General features: G+C 40.5%; 2 protein-coding genes across 4 annotated transcripts; both read right to left on the bottom strand.

The window, feature by feature from the left end:
- Nucleotides 1–583: 583 nt before the first annotated feature.
- On the bottom strand, nt 584–6666 carry LOC138945510 (uncharacterized). Its single transcript, XM_070316945.1, has 6 exons — nt 5971–6666; nt 4339–4510; nt 3439–3696; nt 2819–2926; nt 1840–1944; nt 584–1045 (listed from the first exon to the last, which is right to left on the bottom strand). The coding sequence occupies exons 1-6, from the start codon at nt 6019–6021 to the stop codon at nt 588–590; spliced, it is 1152 nt and encodes a 383-aa protein (XP_070173046.1). The 5' UTR covers nt 6022–6666; the 3' UTR covers nt 584–587.
- A 4774-nt stretch (nt 6667–11440) lies between these two features.
- LOC138945509 (uncharacterized) lies at nt 11441–20420 on the bottom strand. Of its 3 annotated transcripts, none has more exons than XM_070316942.1 (8): nt 20287–20420; nt 17132–17500; nt 16532–16665; nt 15895–16075; nt 14871–15128; nt 14311–14445; nt 13789–13890; nt 11441–12979 (listed from the first exon to the last, which is right to left on the bottom strand). In XM_070316942.1, exons 1-8 carry the CDS (start codon nt 20339–20341, stop codon nt 12519–12521), a joined length of 1695 nt encoding a protein of 564 aa, XP_070173043.1. In that variant the 5' UTR covers nt 20342–20420; the 3' UTR covers nt 11441–12518. The 3 variants fall into 3 exon arrangements, with proteins under 3 accessions (XP_070173043.1, XP_070173044.1, XP_070173045.1); XM_070316943.1 differs by having other exon boundaries at nt 13789–13881; XM_070316944.1 differs by lacking the exon at nt 17132–17500 and having other exon boundaries at nt 11442–12979.
- Between the last annotated feature and the right edge of the window lie 2673 nt (nt 20421–23093).

The raw sequence follows: 23093 nt of genomic DNA, 5'->3' as shown, positions 1-23093 counted from the left end.
GGAAGAGCTTCTTTAGCTGTAGAAGAGGAACAAACTCACTCCCTTCCCCCTCGACCAACTCAACCAACGGAGCAATTAATATACAAAAGAAGGAAAGAACAAGGCAAAACGTCTTAATAATCATTAAAACAAAGTTGATGCACAAAATAAAAAATCTGACGATTAAGTGGCTTTTTAGGAAATGTATAAAATTGCAACTACAAAAACGATTGTGGCATAAGGTAAACATGCATTTACTTTGCAGCTAAAACAAGAACAAGAACAAGAACAAGAACAACAACAACAACAACAATAACAAGAACAACAGCATCAACAGCAACAACAACAACACATGTGCTTCTCACAGCTGTTTGAAAATGTCACATCTGCTCAAAGAGACCAAAATATTACATTACTTCAAAACCAAAAACGCGGATATCGTGTAACTGACATCAAAGAAAAATGTCTTTATTATAAGCAGTACCATTTGAAAATGTGTCTACAACTTTAGGTAGTTTTTTTTCTTTCTTTCCAACTTTCTCTCGACGTTATTTTGATTTACTGTCTCTATTTTGACATTAGTTTTCGTTCGTTTTTCTCGCTCAGATTTAAGGGGCAGTGTTTTTCTGCACAGGTATTTCATAGCCTTCCGCATCTCTGCACTCTCCTTTGGGCATGGTTTCGCCTCGGTTTTCAGCAGAAGTGGTAACTTCCTTACGGATGGTATTCTCACACGGCATTTCAGCCCCGCCCTCGTCTGAAGTCAGCTTTTGCTTACGGATGGTGTTTTCGCACTGCATGCCGGTCCCGTCCCCGTCCGAAGCCAGCAGCTCCCTGCAGGTGGTGTTTTCGCATTTTCTTCCTGGCGGAGTTGGTGGTGGTTGCGAAGACATGTCTGGTCGGTCGCAAGAGTCCTCGTCAGACACCGTGCTGTGGGACTCGGTTAGCTCAATGTACTGGTGGACTTGGTCATCCTGAGGTGCCCTGTTCTCTGTCACGGGTCTGGCTGCTGGTCGCTCGGTCTCGGGTTCAAAGGTTCTGTTCTGTATTCCATGGGCGCCCCTGGCTGAAAACGACTTTTCATGATGACAAACCGAAAGACACAAATTTGATTCACCGGTTTTTTTTGGGTTTTTTTGCGACAATGCCTGGCACAAGCGTCCTCGTAATTAAAATGCTACCACTGAATTCAAATGCTGTTTCTCCTCCTCCTCCTCCTCGTCATCATCATACTCTTCCTTCTCCTCCTATTACTCCTCTTCATCATCATCATCATCATCATCATCATCATCATCATCATCATCATCATCATCATCATCATCATCATCATCATCATCATCATCATCATCATCATCATACTCTTCCTTCTCCTCCTTCTATTACTCCTCTTCATCATCATCATCATCATCATCATCATCATCATCATCATCATCATCATCTTCATCATCATCTTCATCATCATCATCATCATCATCATCATCATCATCATATCATACTCTTTCTTTTCCTCCTCCTATTACTCCTCTTCATCATCATCATCATCATCATACTCTTCCTTCTCCTCCTCCTATTACTCCTCTTCTTCATCATCATCAACATCATCATCATCATCATCATCATCATCATCATCATCATCATCATCATCATCATCATCATCATCTTCATCATCATCATCATACTCTTTCTTTTCCTCCTCCTATTACTCCTCTTCATCATCATCATCATCATCATCATCATCATCATCATCATCATCATCATCATCATCATCATCATCATCATCATCATCATCATCATCATCATCATCACCAACGACTTCCATAACACAAACATAACTCTCGCTCAGGTGCTCGTTGACTTTACCTGGAAAGTCCGTGTTCTCCCCCAGAGCAGAGGCCACGTCGGAGTAGGCGTGAGAGTCTTCCTCTTGGCTCCTTCTTGGTATTGGCCAGGTGTACACTGGACCACCTGCCGAACGGGAAATATTTATGTCGGACTTTCCTAAAACAGGTTTCACTACAAAACAGATAAACCATTGTATCCTACATACGTGAGAGAGACCACCCATTTGATAACTAAACCGTATACTCACCCGTGCGTATATCATGTAAATGAAGTCGTGTCAAGCTAGTCTGGCGGGGACCTAATTTTCCACTGCATTTTCGCTCGCATTTCAATATTTAAAAACTGAAACTCGTGTAAATCTGACAAGACACAGAAACACATATAGAGTTCTGTTCGCGTTCGTCTTGATCTTGTTACTCGTAGAGTAAAGATATGTCGAAGAAGTTGGAATGCAGCAACTGGGTGAACATCGAATGACTGGTCAGGACAAACCGATATCCAGTTGTATCTGTACCAACACTAAGCTCATCAATTCAATTCTGCCGCTTCCATTCCAAGAAAAATGCGAAACCCACCTTTCATGACATATAATATCACAAAAATAAGGTACGTACGTTTAATTTAAGCAAGCAAGAAGGCTAGCAAAGAGTCGAATCAAGAAATGAACGACAGGTGTAACGAGTGAACGTACATGCACAGCAACAAAAATAAATAAAGGGATAAAAGAGAGAAAGAAAGAAAGAAAGAAAGATAGAAAGAGAGAAAGAAAGAAAGAAAGAAAGAAAGATAGAAAGGAAGAAAGAAAACAAAGAAGGAAGAACTAAAAGCAAACATAAAACTGCTCTCTGATAAACATTCATCCCAAACAACCACTTCGTTTTGCTCTTGCAAAGATTCAGCATCTTTTGTGTACTTTTAGTAGATATTACATTACTATGAACCTTTATTCTGACATGCATGTTCCATATAGCAAACGAAAAACATAGTTCAAAATTACATCTCTTGATCCAAATGCAGACGGAAACGACGATGAGGACAACAACGACGATGGTGACGACACCTCCAATGATCTCTGCTATCAGGGCCGACACCTTATCGCTTCTCGCTGTCGTGTTGTCCAAGATCAGAGACAAAACAAGAGAGATGTTGACTTGCAATCAGTTCAGTTTAGCATCAAAATAGATGCAACTTTGAATATACCAAGATATTGCTTAGTTATTCATGACGTTAAAAATGGAAACAGAAGTATCCAAGACTAACTACTGCTTTATATTTGACTGAATTTACAGATGATTCATTCAATACCCCTTTTTGCATGGTGTCCATATAAAATCATACATTTCCAGTTCTTGATGTTTTCTGGCGCGACTCAAATTAAAGCAGCATCATTGTTAATAGCACAACACCCATAGTTATCATCAAGAGGACAATTCTGTTGCAAACAAGGTTTGGGTTAATTATTATCAACTCTATCCACCAATAATTTGGTCACCAAATGGTGGTCAAAAAAACAGGTTTCGAGAACAACAGCATCACCACCAACAACAAAAGAATCAAAATGTAAGGACAACCATGAAATTAACTGAAGTTTCAGTTGTTTGAAAATAGTTCACATACCCACTACGTGCATCGTGTACGTTATTTTCTTCTGGAAATCGCTGGTATATCCGCCCCAGTACTGAGTACAGACGTAGCTGGAGCCATTCATTGTCATGTTGACCTTCTGCAGGTGCAACACACGATTGAAATCGGTTTCAGGAAACCACGTGACCAGTGCTGGAGGACTGCTAGCTGAATGCTGACAGGTACACTTCACGTCATCCCCCTCTGTGATGACCAATGGGCAGTCTTGGAGAGTGGGATCTCCTGGGTGTTCTGGTGAAATTATGAAGGACAGTCAACACACACAAAAACAGTATACCAAAAAACATACATAAACGCACAAACGAACTTGGGCAGTCGTCAAGGGTAGGATCTCATGTGACCTTGTGAAATCTAGGTGAAAAATAAGATAAGTGCGGCTGTCTCTGTGTGTCTCTGTTTCTATCAATGTGTGTCTCTCTGTCCTCTAACCCCCCCCCCCCCCCGCCACTCTAAGATTTAAGAAAAACCATGCGTCAAGACAGGCGTGGATAATTAACCTACACACACATGGGTAAGCTCACAGACAGCCTGCCAGCCAGCCAGCCAGCCAGCCAGACAGACAGACATATAGACAGCAGACAGACACATAACCCGGGGACTGTCCTGTTCTTGTTGTCCACCTCATTTGGACAGTTGCTGACAGATATCGCCGGGTCTGCGAAAATTCAAAAACATTACCAGGCAACAGACCGACAGACAAACTAACACACACACACACACACACACACACACACACACACACACACACACACACATACACACACACACACACACACACACACACACACACACATACACATACACACACAATCTCTACCATCTCCTGTAGTTACTTTTCATCCTTGAAGCTGCACGAACAAAAGTGTCACTAACTTATTTCAATGCTCCTTCCGCGTAAAATCCCTTGCCCTGGATTTACTGTCATTCTGTAGTCATGGATACCATCAGTGGTAGGCATCGGCAGACCACTAAATGAACATGTTGCTCTTTTATATTTTGTGTTGTCATCTGTGAACGTTGACAATGATCGCAGTCCGTTTGTAGTCTGAAACGTTTCACGGCCAATCCACAAATTTACTGATTGAATAGATCAGCAAACTAAAAATGAAATCAATAAAATCACTGACTCAATCAACTGCAACACAGGCACATGAAAGAATGAAATAAGTGATGCATAAACTAAACACGCTGCATTAATAAATGTCGACATGATTTGAGCTGTTTTACTCTAACAGGTCGATAACATGTTACAAATTCCGGTCCCATACCAAAACAAAAAACTCAAAGCAAACACCCGAACAAAAATACGCAAGAATGCACACATGCAAGCACGCACGCACGCCCGCACACACGCACGCCCGCACATAACTCACGCACTCACACACACAGACACACATGCATACACACACACACACACACACACACACACACACACACACACACACACACACACACACGCACGCACACACGCACACACACAAAAAGACGGGAAAAGAAAAACAGTTATAGAGAAGAAAAAAAAAGTATAGTTGAACAAACGGCACATTATCAGTTACCACATCACTAGCTTTCTCTGCACCAACAACTATTTCCTTCACACAACTCAAACTATAAACAAGTCGCGTAAGGCGAAAATACAATATTTAGTCAAGTAGCTGTCGAACTCACAGAATGAAACTGAACGCAATGCCATTATACTCGTAGCATCGTCAGGCCACCGCTCATGGCAAAGGCAGTGAAATTGACAAGAAGAGCGGGGTAGTAGTTGCGCTAAGAAGGATGGCACGCTTTTCTGTACCTCTCTTTGTTTTAACTTTCTGAGCGTGTTTTTAATCCAAACATATCATATCTATATGTTTTTGGAATCAGGAACCGACAAGGAATAAGATGAAAGTGTTTTTAAATTGATTTGGACAATTTAATTTTGATAATAATTTTTATATATTTAATTTTCAGAGCTTGTTTTTAATCCGAATATAACATATTTATATGTTTTTGGAATCAGCAAATGATGGAGAATAAGATGAACGTAAATTTGGATCGTTTGATAAATTTTTATTTTTTTTTACAATTTTCCGATTTTTAATGACCAAAGTCATTAATTAATTTTTAAGCCACCAAGCTGAAATGCAATACCGAACCCCGGGCTTCGTCGAAGATTACTTGACCAAAATTTGAACCAATTTGGTTAAAAAATGAGGGCGTGACAGTGCCGCCTCAACTTTCACGAAAAGCCGGATATGACGTCATCAAAGACATTTATCAAAAAAATGAAAAAAACGTTCGGGGATTTCATACCCAGGAACTCTCATGTCAAATTTCATAAAGATCGGTCCAGTAGTTTGGTCTGAATCGCTCTACACACACACACAGACAGACAGACAGACAGACACACACACACACACACACACACACACACACACATACACCACGACCCTCGTCTCGATTCCCCCCTCTACGTTAAAATATTTAGTCAAAACTTGACTAAATATAAAAAACAAATACCCCCGCTGGAACAATCCATTGACATCCATAGTGACCGTCTGAGGCGTACATCTTGTCCACCTCACATGACCCGGAGACTGTCCAGTTCCTGTTGTCCACCTCATTTGGACAGTTGCTGACAGATATCGCCGGGTCTGCGCACAGTTAATTCAAAAACTATCCAGGCTAGATGATTTGATACATTGCAGATGCATGTAAGTTGTAACTTAAAAGAAAGCTAAGTGACAAATATATTTAAAAAAGAAGCAATAAAATACTGGGATCAGGATTCCACAAGAATGTGCATTTACTTTCCTCAACACCATTACCCCCGCAATCACATAAAACAAACAAAAAAATCATTTTGCCGATCGAATTGTGTGTTTTTTTTTTTTTTTTTTTTTTTTTTACAAAATGGCAAATCAAAAACGACAAAAGAAAGAAAAACGGCAAAGACAAAAACTTTTGTTGTCTCAGTTTGTCTACAGAGAAGTGACAGTCTTAAGACAGGCAAAGACAGAGGAAGACAGGCAAAGGTCCTACTGAAAGACAGAAACAGAGAGAGAGAAAGAGACAGAGAAAGGATCGTTTGGATGGTGAGAGGAACTTCATTTGTGACCCTCCACCACGAAATGAGTCGCATGTCACCTCGCGCGGTTCTGCGCTAGGCTTAATATAAGTCTGGGGAGTGTGTGATAACAGTGGGAGGATCGCCTTTGTCACAGGCTTATAACTCAAACAAGTTTTCGCTCTTTTCTAAAACGGTTTTCACCACTGGATAGAGCATAAAAAACTCGTTAGGAAAATGTAAAAATATGAAAATCCTGCAAAGGTGACATGCGACTCATTTCGTGGTGGAGGGTCGCATTTACTTACAAACAACACGCACGTTGCAGGAGCCATCATGCACAGTTTTAGTTGACGTTACTAGAGGTACATAAGACCAGTACTCGACATGACACTTGACCGTTCCAGCAATACTAGACCTGTGATTCTGCTTGACGGTCAGCGTGCTGACATTGACCTGTGTCCTGGTAAGTGTGTAGTCACTGCTGTTAGCGGAGCAGGGCGAAAGTGGTGAAGGACACTTACCGATGGAACGTGCTGATCTGTTTATGAGGCTTACTGACCAATACGCGTCTGAACTCGGAATGTCTGTGCATTTCACAACGAAGGGGCGAGTCTCATCGGCGTCAGTCCAACCATTGGCGTCGCACGGGATGATGGGCATGGGATGACCTGAATGAAGGTAAGAGATGTGTATGTCCCATGTTCTTAATTGTCTTACACACCTCAATACGTACAGTTTTCCATTCACACATGATCATTTACAGTTGGCAAAAATATGACATGATTTGTATTAAATCATTTGGATAATAAGAAAAGACCAGAAAAAATACTTGCTCACTGTTGACTGTAATCAATTTCGCCGATTGGGGATGAGGACATTCCAGACTCGTAGAGGTTTATGCAAAGATGAGTTTATCCCTTCTTTTAGAAAAAACAATAACCTAAGGATTTGGTTTCCGAAAGTCCATCACAGGGGAAATAACAGTGAGATCCCCCATTGTAGCTGGTGTGGGGCCAACCGAGGTCCCAGCAGTCGGTAAGAAAATGAATGACGCTATTCTTGGCAAACCATTATACCCCCCCCCCCCCCCCCCCCGCCGGAACCTTAAAGGGGATGCAAGTAATATCTCTCTCTCTCTCTCTCTCTCTCTCTCTCTCTCTCTAGCTCACTCACTCACACACGCACACGCACACACACACGCACATACATACACACACACACACATACACACACACACACACAAACACACACACGGTAGGGAAAAAACCCATAACACAGAAAATCTTACCTTGAAGGGTTGATTGTCCTGAAGTAAGTTTCAAGAAGAAATACAAAAGTAGGATTGTATTCAACATTGCACAGGCGTGTCACCAGAGACAGTTCCACTATAAAGTTATAGTTTTCTAACAGTAACGCGTCAAAAACTGCTCTTGCGCAGCAAAGCACTGCCGAGCAAGTGCGTCTTTCTCAAGTTGTCCTACTTCTGAGAATTCGCCGTATTTCTTGTTTGTGAAATGCAATTATTAACTTAAGTGGGATGAGATTTATTTCCTGTTCACCATCACAGCCAACAAATAACAAGTAAAAGGAAATGATTTTGTTTGGCTTCAATACCTGCCTTTCTGTCAAATCTGTATGTTACTCAAGTTGACCATCTACAAATCGTATCTGTTAAAATGCAGTACAAAGCTTATCGGGCAATCTGCCACCAACACTTATAACTTTTTAAGAATGTCATCGTTTGTGTTTTGTTTTGGTCTAGAAAATTCGTCAAATATGCCGAAGAAGCCTAAAACTACCTTTGGATTTGTTTTGGAAATATCAAATGATATTTTCTGAGATTAATTCAACACATTTTTTACCATTTAAAAGTGTGCCTTGTCAGTGGCATTTTGAGTACAACATCTTTTATGGTGATGAACAGATTGGTTGATTTACTTTTTTTTTCTGAGCTTTTCAATAAAGAAGTCTAACCATGCTGTTTGTGTGTTCATTTGGCACTAGTTTGTTATGCACACGGTGCGTCACTGACATGGCACTGTATGGTAACGTAGATGGCACTTTGATACCATTCGCCCTTGTTACTGGTACATATGTGACCCTTCATCACGGAATGAGTCGCATGTCACTTTTGCATGATTTTCATATTTTTACATTTTCCTACCGAGTTTTTTATGCTCTATCCAGTGGTGAAACCCGTTTTAGAAAAGAGCAAAAACTGTTTGAGTTATAAGCCTGTGACTAAGGTGACCCTCACACTGTTACGAGACACTCGCCGGACTTATATCAAGCCTAGCGCAGAACCGCGCGAGGTGACATGCGACTCATTTCGTGGTGGAGGGTCACATATTTACACAATTCTTTGTGAGATTCTTTTATTTTTGACTCAGACAATGTTTTTTAAGTGAACAGACAAACAAATATTCACACAAAACTTATCTTCATAGAATCAGTTTTCGCCCAAAACTGAAAACTGGGCGAAAACTGATTCTATCAAGATAAGTTTTGTGTGAATATTTGTTTGTCCGTTCCCTTAAAAGACCGTTGGGTCGAAATATCTGTGAATGTAACGTAATTTTGTTAGTAACAACGTTCCAACAACTTACCGTTCTTGTTTTTTGACACAAACACGTCAGCAAAGATTTTGGGGCGCTAAACTTGAACACTTAGACATGGCGGTTCAAGTCGAATCTGGTCCGAAACATAACTCTCTCATCGGGGTACGAATGAAAGGCAATTGTGAGTTTTCATGCAGAAGAACGTATTCACTTTGTCTCCTGTACGAGATTATTATGAGACTTGACGAATGCAAACCAATGCTGTTGTTTGACACGGCAATCTAACCAAACAAGCCAGTCTTCAAGTTGCCAGACTGAATGTCTGAGAGACAACAGATGCTGTGACCTTGAAATCACGTAATTTCCACATTCGTTACTTTGTGTGTGAAATGCTAAATTCGTGTTCATGGACTAGTTAGAAACACTCTGTCACTTTGTTTGTGTCGATTTTTTTATTATTGCATGCTACTTACGAATGTGCAAATGTGTCCGTCATAAAAAACAAAAAACAACCTTGCTTGGATGTACGAAACGGCGAGTAATGTTTCTGTCCAAGTACATGCCTAATATTATAAACCACAACAACATCGAAGTACCAGACACAATTCACACAATGAACATTTTCAAATCGATGGGGTTTTATTAACTTATTTTTGTGTGTGATTATTTGTTTTTCTTATTCGAGCATGAGACCAATTATGTATACTATGATTGTACATAAGCGTGTTTATCTGCGTGCACTTGTATATTTGAATTAATTAAAAACTGTTTTTGTCCTAACAAAATAATTCATCCAAGCTGACAAGGTGGCGTTGTTTCAAATCTATTTGCCAACTGCAGGGAGTTTTAGTATGTGAGAGTGGGAGAGTAGAGACATAAACCCCATTCACATTACTGGTACGAGGAAATAAGTTTAGTATCTTGGTTTGTATTTGAACAACTAGGTTTATTTGAATATTCATTGTGATCTTCGTTCAACGGCCAAAACTACAAGGTCAATAGTATTAACTGAGCTTTACCATCCAACACACACACACACACACACACACACACACACACACACACACACACACACACACACACACACACACACACACACACACACACACACACACACACACACACACGCAGAGGAAGACAAAAACACCTGACTCACACTAATAAGTGCCACACTTATGCACGGAAACAACATACTAATACAATCAACAAAGCAACCTGGGTTTTCCTGACTCGCACACAAGACAAGTGCCAGTCTGTTCTCGTTCTCGCGATTGTTACCGGTATGCATGTGTGTGCTTGTGTGCAAGTAATCCGAGCTGAGTTTGACTTCAACCCATAACAATGTTTCAATAGAATGTTCTGGCTGAATAATGAATGATTTCCTTATCTGAAATAATAAGTTTCATTGTTTTTGTCACGAAGAACCTATTGTCTATATCAAACAAAACCAAAGCTCTTTGATGTTTGGCAACATTCAGCAGAAAGAATCAACTATAGCAAACACACAAACAAACACAAGAACACCACAACCAACAAACCAGCAGACAAATACACACAAATCCGACAAACACTGTAACAACAAAAACGCACACTCACCAAAATAATGTTTTAAAATAACCAGAGAAAAAAATCCGTTTAGAACTTTGTACATTAGTTCATGAATACAACATGATTTTAACGATTTTATTGTACATGTTCAGCTGCGTTCTTGAATATATAATAATTACAATATTCTTGCAGGTTGTAAGTTCGCATGCTTCATTTCATGTTTGTTAAAAGATAACATACCTTTACAATTATGTGTCTAAGAGTTCATGAGAATTTTTTAAATTTTTTATTTTGAAACATAAAAAGTCTCATCGGTAATCTATGGTGACTTAACTTTTGTTGCAGTCATAATGGAACCATAATACGTTTGATGGGTATCCATGGTACGTACATTAATTGTCACACACATGCAATAATATTAATATATGAAGTCTTATATCGCGCGCGTATCTCCAGACTCGGACTCAAGGCGCAGGGATCTATTTATGCCGTGTGAGATGGAATTTGTTTTTACACAATACATCACGCATTCACATCGACCAGCAGATCAATAGTCCACTGGAAAACACGCTTACAATGATAAAATATGATTGTTTACAAATGTCAACTGAGTAGTTAGACATTTCTAGTGTCAGAGTTTTGATTATTTTCTCTTTTATACAGTTACACCAAAGTATAAAGTATCAAACTGCTGCACTAAATGGTCAGTACAATTTTGCTTTGGTCAAGAGTCTTCCAATGATTCCATACTTTTCATTGTTTGACTACAGCCTGCAGTCTATTGGTTCTTCCTTTAACACTGCCCCCCCCCCCCCCCAACACACCCCTCTCCTCCTCCTCCTCCATTCCACAGAGATTGAATTGCAAACATATGCGAAAAAGCTGGAATACCGTTAGCAATAAAGCCGTTCATGGAATTAGGACAACATCAGCATGGAGTTACTTGGAAAAGAATAATTATGACAATGATGAAAAATAAACAGAAGAGGAAGAAAAAGAACAAGAAGGATAACAGAAAGAAAACAACGGATGGTTTCCATGAAAAAAAAGGTTTTAACCTGCTCATGAGCTGATGCAATAACTGATAAAAAGTACACTCTGTTCAGTCATAGAAGGATAAAAGGCAAATATACATCAAATTGCATGAAAAACGGTTTTATGTACACTTTATAAAACGGAAACAGTAAATATAACACAGAATTATTTATGAATGAAACACAACATTTAAAGTATCATGCGCAATTACACTTTCACGGAAGAGCTTCTTCATCTGTTAAATAGGAACAAACACACTCCCTCCTAACTCCCCCAAATCAACCAACCAACCATTAAATAAACAAAAGAAGGAACGAACAAGGCAACACGTCTTAATAATCAGTCAAAACGTTGATGCACAAAATAAAAATCAAACGATTCAGTGTCTTCTAAAGAAATGTATAACATTGAAACTACAAAAACGATTGAGGCATAAGATATACATGCATTTACTTGACTGTAAAAACGACAATAACAACAACACCAACAACAACAACAGCAGCAGCAACAACAGTAACAGTAACAGTAACAACAACACCAACAACAACACCAACAACAACAACAACAACAACAACAACAACAACAACAACAACACATGTGCTTCTCACAGCTGTGTGAATATGTCATATCTGCTCAAAGAGACCAATACACCACATTAATTTAAAACCAAATGCGGATATCGTGTAACTGACATCAAAGAAAAATATCCTTATAATAAGCACCATCATTTGAGAATATCAATGTGTCCACAACTTTATGTAGGCTTCTTTTTCTTCCCAACTTTCTCTCGATGCTATTTCGATTGACTTTCTCTATTTTTACAGTAGTTTGTTTTCATTTGTTATTCTCGCTCAGATTTAAGGGGCAGTGTTGTTCTGCACAGGTATTTCATAACCATCTGCATCTCTGCGTTTACGTTTGGGCGAGGTGGTTTCGCTACGATTTAGAGCCGTAGATGTAACTTGCTTCCGGATGGTATTCTCACACGGCATTTCAGCCCCGCCCTCATCTGAAGTCAGCTTTTGCTTACGGATGGTGTTTTCGCACTGCATGCCGGTCCCGCCCCCGTCCGAAGCCAGCAGTTCCTTGCAGGTGGTGTTTTCGCATTTTCTTCCTGGCGGAGTTGGTGGTGGTTGCGAAGGCATGTCTGGTAGGTCGTAAGAGTCCTCGTCAGACACCGTGGTGTGGGACTCGGTCAACTCAATGTACTGGTGGACTTGGTCATCCTGAGGTGCTCTGTTCTCAGTCACGTGTCTGGCTGCTGGTTGCTCGGTCTCCGGTTCAAAGGTTCTGTTTTGTATCCCTTGGGCGCCCCTCGCTGAAAATGACTTTGGATGGTTATTCAACAAAAGGCATCGCGCGTTCAAGTGCCCATTTCTTTCATGCGCAAGCTTTTAATTTGAACCGTTCACGAAAGATATCAAGTGATTTGTGCATGCTACGTTAACCACTATCTCGACATCAAATGTCAAAAAGAAGAAACAAGTTAAGTTACATTTAATCCATAAAAAAAGGTAAGTTTATGGAACGTTTGATTATAGACAAAACGAAACATTCACACGAATTTCGACCTACCGGTCTTTGAAGTGGACATGCACACAAGGGAAAAAAAACACCAAAAGGGACGATAAATGGTACTATGGCTTATCTCTGAATTGTTATCATTCCCAAATATCGCTTTTTCCATTTCAGACATGCATTACACACATACTACAGTGCAAGACGCCTCATCATCATCATCATCATCATCATCATCGTCGTCGTCGTCGTCATCGTCATCGTCATCGACATCGTCGTCGTCATCGTCGTCATCGTCATCGTCATCATCATCAGGAACGTGGACCTTATTGACTTCAACGACAAACATGCAACTCTCGCTCAGGTGCTTTTCATACTCATCATCATCATCATCGTCATCGTCATCGTCATCGTCGTCGTCGTCGTCATCATCATCATCATCATCATCATCATCATCATCATCATCATCATCATCATCATCATCATCATCATCATCATCATCATCATCATCATCATCATCATCATCATCATCATCAGTGGGAGGAACGTGGACCTCATTGACTTCAACGACAAAAATGCAACTCTCGCTCAGGTGCGTTTTGAACTTACCTGGACGTTCCTCGTTATCCCCCTGCCCTGAGCCAACATCGGAGTAGACGTGAGAGTCTTCCTCTTGGCCCCTTCGTCTTGGCCTGGCGTACACTGGATCACCTGCCAAACGGCTCACATTTAGATAAATAATTTCTTCCCGTACAAACTGTACAAACGAAAATGTGCACCAACAACAGGGTCTGTCCAAGCATTTACACATTTCACAAAATAACAAGCTGGGTACATACTGCGAATTGAAGGCTAATTTCATTTCTTAGGCGGCGTCAGCTACGAAGTTATTTCAAGAAAACAGCAGAACTAATATCTCAAATGACTTGAGATTCCGCGTGTAGTTTACGACATGTGTTAGCACAAATCGTTGAAAGTTTGAAGTCAATGCATTAACGAGTTACTCAAATGTACCATTTTTTTTATCTCATTACCCGCTAGAACGGCTTCAAAAACTGCCTTTTATGCCTGCTGAGAGGATTGACACCTACACCGTTCAGCATGCCATACATTAATAACATTTATGCTTACATCTGTTGATCCAAATGCAAATGGAAACGACGATCAGAACAACGACGACGATGACGACGACTCCTCCAATTATCTCTGCTATTACGGCCGACGCCCCACTGATCGTCATTGTCGAGTTGTCCAAATCCAAATAAACTGACAAAACAAGAAAGAAGTTTATAAACGTGGGTGTGCAATTCTGAGTAAATGTTTGGGATTAAAAACCCAGACAATCTGATTTATTACGGAGATTTATCAGCTCTTTGTGATGTCGCACGATACAGCAGTACCAAGTATCTTATCTCATTCCGTTTTAAGAGCACGTTTATCAGAATAGCGTGCAGTGTTCCTTTGATTTGATTTAATCATTATTATCATTTGAAATTCTTAAATAAAACGGTTTGTTTGAACAAACAGTACTGAGGCCTGTATTGATTTTTACCTCACTGGATTTATTATTGATTTGTATTGTACAGTTAGCTCCCTGTGCGCATGATGCAGCAGCAGTAGTAGATACATTCATTAATAACTCATTTACCAAACTGACAATCAAACGGCTGGATTCAAATTAATTCAAATACCTTCTACGTTCAAAGTGTACGTCATTATTTTCTGGAAATCACGTGAATATCCACCCCAGTACTGTGTACAGGTGAAGCTGGTGCCATTCAGTGCCATGCTGACATTCTGTAGTTGTAACAGAGCATTGAAATCGGTTCCAGCAGACCACGTGACCAGTGCTGGAGGACTGCTAGCTGAAGGCTGACAGGCACACTTCACGTCATCCCCCTCTGTGATGACCTGTGGGCAGTGGTCAAGGGTAGGGTCTCCTGGGTGCCCTGGTGCAATCAGGAAAAACAGGGAATAAATAACAGAAAGACAATAATTGTGACCCTCCACCACGAAATGAGTCGCATGTCACCTCGCGCGGTTCTGCGCTAGGCTTAATAAGTCCGGGGGCTGTGTGGTAACAGTGTGACGGTCACCTTAGTCATATGCTTATATCTCAAACAGTTTTCGCTCTTTTCTAAAACGGTTTTCACCACTGGATAGAGCATAAAAAACTCTTTAGAAAAATGTAAAAACTTGAAAATCGTGCCGGCAAAGGTGACATGTGACTCATTCCGTGGTGGAGGGTCACGTATACGATGTTCAGAAACAACTATGTTGGGTTTGTATGGGTTAATTGTAAAAGAGTCTTCGGTTCCAAGGTTCTGCTCTTTACACCTCGAGAGCACCTGGCTGCATGAAAATTACTTTAGATGATTATCAAGCAAAAGGCTGTACGCGTTCAATTGTCCAATTCTTTCATGCGCAGGCTCTCAATGTTATGTGTGTATGGGTTGTGACAGAGGGAGTACTTCATCACATTATAGGCGTGTCACTATAGCGAGAGGAGTGTCAGAAACACGTGGACAAGGAGCATGTGTAGAAAGTTTGCCTCACTAAAAGTAAGCGTAATCACTCTTTCACGACCCATACAAACCCAACAGAGTTATTTCCGGAGTTCGTCTATTCAGTGTTATCTCCCACCTTCCGTATTGCTCACACTTTCTGCTTACTTCCTTGTCCTTTCAGCCACACGGACGCACAGGTCTAACTCACGTATCTCAAGGCTCTGTCCGCGAACAGTTCCCTTCCCTGGATTGATTGTGAAACTGTAGCCATGGATGCCATCAGTGGTAGGCATTGGCAGACCACTGAATGAACATGTTGCTCGCTTGTAATCCTTGTTGTTTTCCTTGAAGTTTGATAGTGACTTAAGTCCGTTTGTCTTTGCCGCATTCTGTCAAGAGACATGCCCATTTTACAGAAATGAAAACACGCAACAATGAAACAAAATCAAGCAAGCCAAAATGTCAACATGCACATACAGAATCGATCGTTAAAACGACAAATCAATGAAGCAGTCAGTCAATCAATGAATCAAGTAGGAAAGTAAGCATTTCACCAACAACAATATCAACAACAACAAACGCAAAGTCAATAACTTTGTTGTGGGAATACATTGGTAAGTGTGGTAATTTCTTCTTAACCACTGGGGAAAAAAGATCATTTGGGTTGAAAATTACCCTTTGCCGAAAGATTTACATTAGTACCCACACCAAATTCAACACACATTACAAGCCTCTTACAGTTCCCAGTTTACGGGTCAAGACTAACTTTCCTTCTGCTTTGTACCAGCTCACCATTGTTTCAACCAAATTTTTTAAAACGGAAAGCAACATGAATAGATCAGTACCCCTGGTGTAAAAATCCATTGGCAGCCATAGTTTTGGTCTGAGGCGTACATCTTGTCAACGTCACATGACCCGAAGACTGTCCAATCACTGGTGTCCACCTCAGTACGACAGTTGCTGACATTGCTCGCCTGGTCTGAGGTCAGCAAAATGTCACAGGGAAATAAGTGCTCTCTATTATTTTTGTTCTTTGTTAATTTGTTTGTGTATGACCACAATCAAATGCAAGAGTTTCAGAAAGATTTCTCTATATCACTATCCGCTGTCGGAATAATATTTTTTTTTAAAGACAAACACAGGAAGGTTAACTCGTTTAAGCGTTAACTAGAATACAATACTAGAAATACAGAGATGCAGAAAAGAAGACAGAAAAAGAGACCGAAAAATTGAGACACAGAGTGAGACAGACAGAGTCACATAAACATACAGACAGATGCAGGCAGACAGACACGGGCAGGCATACCAACAGACCGGCAGATTGACAGACAGATAAACAGACAGATACACAGACAGATAGTCAGACAAATGCAGACAAATGCAGAGAGACTGAGACCGAAGGAGACCGAGAGACACAGAACTTGCAACGAGTTACTTATACTTACGCACAACGCGAACGTCACATGTATCTTCCAACTGCATTAAAACCTGATCGAGTTCACCCAGAGACGGTTGATACCAGTCAACAGTACACTTCACTTTTCCTGCAATTCTGGACCTGTGGTTTCGCTTGACCGTCAGAGTGCTGTGGTCACGCTGTGTCCTCGTCACAGTGTAGTCACTGCTGTTTACCGGGCAGGGTGACTGTGACCAGTTGGAACACTCGGCAATTTGAATTCCAGGCCTATTCAACAGAGTGACAGACCAGTACAACGTCCAAGCGGTACTCGCATCTTCCGTGCAGCGCAAGACGAACTGACGTGTCTCATCGGCGTCTACCTTTTTGTTGCTGCCGCATGGAGATATTTCGGTGCCTGAAAGAAAGCAAAATAAGTATTCATGTGGACTAATCTGTTTGTTTTATGGTGTCATCTTGCGTGCGCGATATTTCTCTCCCGCTCAAAATGGTACACAGCCTTCCGACCCAGAAAGTAATCACGGGAAATGTTAATTACATTTTTGTGGGAGATGCGAACTGACAAACCGCATAAAGTTTCGTTTGGCTGGCAACAGTAAAGGCATTTTTAGGCATATGTGAGATAGTTGTGTAAAGCTGTTGACAGTTTAAATGGTACTCTGCGACAAAAAGACAAATCGTTGCCTCAGCAATGGTGTGACCCCTGCACTGCCCCTTTAAGACCCACACAAAAATCAATATTTAGTCTAATTATCAAATAAAGAAAAAAAAAAGGTCTCTCTCTCTGTCTGTTTTTGTTTTTCTCTCTCTCTCTCTCTCTCTCTCTCTCTCTCTCTCTCTCTCTCTCTCTCTCTCTCTCTCCCTCTCTCTTTCTCTCTGTCTCTCTCTCTCTCTTTTTATCTCTCCCTCTATCTTTCTCTCTCTCTCTCTCTCCCTCTCTCTCTCTTTCTCTCTAATGCTAATCCTTTACTATTTTCTACCTATATTAATGACCTACCATTAATTGTTAAATGTATGTGTGAACTATTTGCAGATGATACTACAATTCATTCTAGTCACAAAGATCTAAGTGAGCTAGCAATAGTCCTCCAAGAAAACATTGATCGATTGCTGGAATGGTCAGAACTAAACCATATGTCACTGAACCCAAATAAAACTAAATGCATGCTTCTAACCACTAGACAAAAACGACAATATCTATCATCAAAATTTCCTAAACTACAAATACAAAATCAAGATGTAACTGAAGTTGATAACCATACAGTCTTGGGAATAACCATTGATAATAATCTGTCTTGGTCAAAACATTTAGATACACTTTGTAAAAATACTTATAAAAAAATATATCAGTTATCAAAAATTAAACACTGTCTAGACCTACGCACACGGAAACTGTTTTTTCAGGCATAATATTCAATCAACTAATGATTATGCGTCCACAGTGTGGGACTCTGCAAGTGCAAACACTTTGAAACACTTGTGCTCTTTACATAGACGAGCTGTTAAATTAATTAATCTCTCTTTACGTCTGATTATAAAACATTACATATTCTTCCTATCAAATCAAGATTTACCTATAACAAAGGTGCAATCATGCATAGAATTATGTCAGGGAATGCACCAACATTCATTGCCTCAAATTTCAAACTGAATAATTCAATAAAACTAAACAAATTAATTACCCCAACCCCTAGAATTGACCTTTACAAAAAAAGTCTTTCTTATTCTGGCGCCGTAATGTGGAACTCCATTCCTGATTTAATTAAAATGCAATTCAGTGACACTTCCTTCAAAGAAATGTACATGCTGTTTCTCTTGGAAACAAGTAAATAATTATGTGATAATATTACATCATTGCTTGATATTCATAATGCATTTTGAAATGTCTTTTTAATTTTTTGACATGTTAATTACATAAATTGGATTGTAATTAACTTAACTTCCATTTCTTCTTGTTATTAATCTAGTTACACTCAATGGGTGAGGGCCGGACGAAAAAAAGCATGTATATTTTGCTTATTCTGTTACCCTCGATAAATAAATAAAGTTCAAAGTTCTCTCTCTCTCTCTCTCTCTTTCTCTCTCTCTCTCTTTCTCTCTCTCTCTCTCTTTTTATATCTCCTTCTCTCTCTCTTTCTTTCTCTCTCTCTCTCTCTCTCTTTCTCTCTCTATCTTTCTCTCTCTCTCTTTCTCTTTCTATTTCTACCTCTCTTTCTCTCTCTATCTTTCTCTCTTTCTCTATCTCTCTCTTTCTCTCTCTTTCTCTCTCTCTCTATCTCTTTCTTTCTCTCTCTCCCTCTCTCTCTCTCTCTCTTTCTATTTTTATCTCTCCCTCTCTCTTTCTCTTTTTCTCTCTCTCTCTTTCTCTCTCTCTCCCTCTCTCTTTCTCTTTTTATCTCTCCCTCTCTCTTTCGTTCTCTCTCTATCTCTCTCCCTCTCTCTCTCTCTTTATCTCTCTCTCTCTTTCTCTCTCTCTTTCTATCTCTCTCTTTCTTTTTCTTTCTCTCTCTCTTTCTGTCTCTTTCTCTCTCTGTCTCTATTTCTCTCTCTCTCTCTTTTTTTTTTATATCTCCCTCTCTCTTTCTCTCTCTCTCTCTCCCTCTCTCTCTCTCTCTCTCTCTCTCTCTCTCTCTCTCTCTCTCTCTCTCTCTCTCTCTCTCTCTCTCTCTCTCTCTCTCTCTCTCTCTCTCTCTCTCTCTCTCTCTCTCTCTCTCTTAAATCGACGTTATTGCAAATAAAGCTGGCCGACCGGCCGCGGAAAGCCTCAACCTAATCTTAAATAAATGCGCACACCGAAGAATGGCTACCACTGTTCGTCAAAAGAAAACGTTCTGTGTCCTCTCATGTGTCTGTTCGTTGTTGCTTATTGTTTGTTGTTGTTGTTTTTGTTGTTGTTGTTGTTGTTGTTGTTGTTGCTGCTGGTGGTGGTAGGGTTTTTATTGTTGTTTTTATTTTATTTTATTATTATTGGTTTTGATTGTTTCTGTTATGTTTTCCGTGTGTGTGTTTTTCTCAGAAACTACAAATCATCAATCAACTAATCTTACAATCGTCAAAATTTGGAATGAGGAAAAGAACCCACAATTAGCCCACAATTGGTAAAATCAGAACTAAATTCAAATCAAAAAGTAACAGAATTTACAACACTAAATTAAACTAAGAATTGAACTAAAGAAAGCTTACCGTATAAGGCTCCAAATACAGCTGCACAAAGCCCCAATAAGACATATACATTCATGATATATCCAACAGCAGACAGAAATATACACAGTCACATCTTGTGTACCAGCCTGTGCTTTTTTAACAACTGCCCGAAATTGTTGGTCAACAAAGAATGCATCGCCTAATAAGAAAGAGTGTCTTGTCGAATTTTGTTTCTTAGATCAAAGGGGTTTATTGTCACGAGCTTTGGAAAGTGTCCGGTAATAAATGTTATAAAACAACACCCTACTTCCCCTCTGATCCCAAAACACACACAAACATTCACACACACACACACACACACACACACACACACACACACACACACACACACACACACACACACACACGAACGCACGAATTTGCTCTTAAACAAATGCACGTATGCACTTACAAACACGATGGCAATGAATTTATCTTACGACGACGACGATGATGATGATGGTGGTGGTGGTGGAAGCGGTGGTAGGAGTAGTCGTAGTACAGGTAGTGGTGTTGGTTAAGAAGCTGCTGCGGTTGTTGCTGCTTGACTCGCGTTCGTAAACATGCGTCGTCCCCCTCCCTACTGAACTGTATGATCTGGCCATGCCGTTGTGCGGTTCAGTGGAAATCTCTCTGACTGTGTCTGTCTGTTCATTTCTGTGTGTATGCGTGTGTGTGTGTGTGTGTGTGTGTGTGTGTGTGTGTGTGTGTATGTGTGTGTGTGTGTGTTTGTGTGTGTGTGTGTGTGTATGTGTATGTGTGTGTTTGTGTGTGTGTGTGTGTATGCGTGTGTGTGTGTATGTGTGTGTAAGTGTGTGTGTTGTGTGTGTGTTTGCGTCTGTTTAAGTGTGTATGTGTGTACGTGCGAGTGTTTGCTAGCGTGTATGTGTATGTATGTGTGTGTGTGTGTGTGTGTGTGTGTGTGTGTGTGTGTGTGTACTGGCACGTGCGTGCGCGCGTGTGTATGTGCTCTTTTGTTCGCCTCTCATTGTCAAATCCAGCTTCGTCATTGTCCATACTAGGCCATTCGTCAACCACCCTTTACTTTTTTGATGACGCTATTTCATTAGACACTTGACCACAAACCGATTTGACAGCACTTTCTATCCAAGGGAAAAAGCACAGACACTAAATGTCTTCGCGGTCGGTACTTTAAATAAGCTTGATTTGTGAGTTCTTTTCCGTTCCTCTTTTCTCCACATAATCTCTCCAGCTTTTCTTTCTAGCGATGATTAAGGCAATACATCAACGCTAGAGACAGCTAAAGACAGACACTAAGCCCCCGGTCTAAGACGGCTTAGGCCAGTAGCTGTCTGTTCTGGCTTGTGCAGGTGTCTTTCCCTTATTCCTCGCTGGCAGTCTGGTATTGGGCAACTGGTGGAATGGATCGAGCAGCCTATAAGGGTGTACAGATTGGGGGGGAGGGGGAGGGGGGTACAGTGTGAAGAGGGTTGAGAAGGAGGCGATAGAAAGAGAGAGAGAGAGAAAAAGAGAGAGAGAGAGTGTGTGTGTATGTGTGTGTGTGTGTGTGTGTGTGTGTGTGTGTGTGTGTGTGTGTGTGAGTGTGTGTGTGTGTGCATAAGAGGCGAAGGAGACGAGAGAGAGAGAGAGAGAGAGAGAGAGAGAGAGAGAGAGAGAGAGAGAGAGAGAGAGAGAGAGAGAGAGAGAGAAAAGAGAGACCATGTGATTAAGAGAGGGTTTACTTTTCAACCTTTCCAGCTAAATGACAAAACACACACACACACACACATACATACACACACACACACACACACACACACACACACACACACACACACACACACACACACACACACACACATTGGTAATGTTTCAAGCAATCCGGTTGAGTATTGTGAAATTGTTAACGTTTTTCATTCGCAAAGCAAACAATTCTCGTGTTCTTCAAAACAAAATCGCAACGACACAGACAACAAATCTGGAATCCTATTTCAAGAACCACAATTCACATTTAGGGTACACACCATTATTGTACGTGACTATTTTGAGTTGTGATACCGTACCATGGAATTAATGCATCGATAACACAGTCGAACATACTTGTAGCAATACGTAGAGGTTACATGCCGAGTCTCAGTGATTATTAAAAATAATGGTCGAAGTTGGCGGATCATGAAAAATGCGAGCTTCAGCGAGCTTTTTCATGACCGCGAACTGAGACCATTATTTTTAATAATCACTGAGACGAGGTGTGTAACCTCTTTATTCCTCCTTTCTTCAGTTATTCAAAGAAAACAGGAGTTTTTGTGCGAAAGTTTGATCGAATCCGAATCACTCAACCAGTCAACCTGCGCAGGCGATCGATTAATGCGCGGTTGTATAGTTCCGTGCTAATCATTCCATTCTGTTAACACTTTCTTGTCAGTTTCCCTGCTTTAGACTAAAATCAAGTACACCGATATGCTGTTATTCTGCTGTGGCGGTAAAGGAAGATATTGTGTGTTCTGTTTATGTTTTAGTATCACATAGGATAATGTTCTTTCGTCAAATGGGACTAGCAGACGAACTTTTGCACCCGTGTTCCAACGTTAATTACTGTATGAAGTTCAGTTTTCTGGGGAAAATAGTGTATGAAACCGCTTTATGTTGTTTAATTGATGAGATGTGTGCATTTGGTTGCGTGTGATCTGTTTATAAAATGAAATATATGGTTGAAAACTGACCGTCGGATTGCAGTCAGTGTTGTCGAAGAAACTGCGTTAAAAGAAGGGGAACTACTCTTGTCGGCTAGAGTATGAGTTACTTGCCTTGGGAATTTGCTTGTGATGAACGGTTTGTGCACGGCA

This window comes from Littorina saxatilis, linkage group LG13, assembly GCF_037325665.1.
Source record: "Littorina saxatilis isolate snail1 linkage group LG13, US_GU_Lsax_2.0, whole genome shotgun sequence".
Lineage (NCBI taxonomy): Eukaryota > Metazoa > Mollusca > Gastropoda > Littorinimorpha > Littorinidae > Littorina > Littorina saxatilis.
This window is presented reverse-complemented; position numbering and strand designations above follow the sequence as displayed.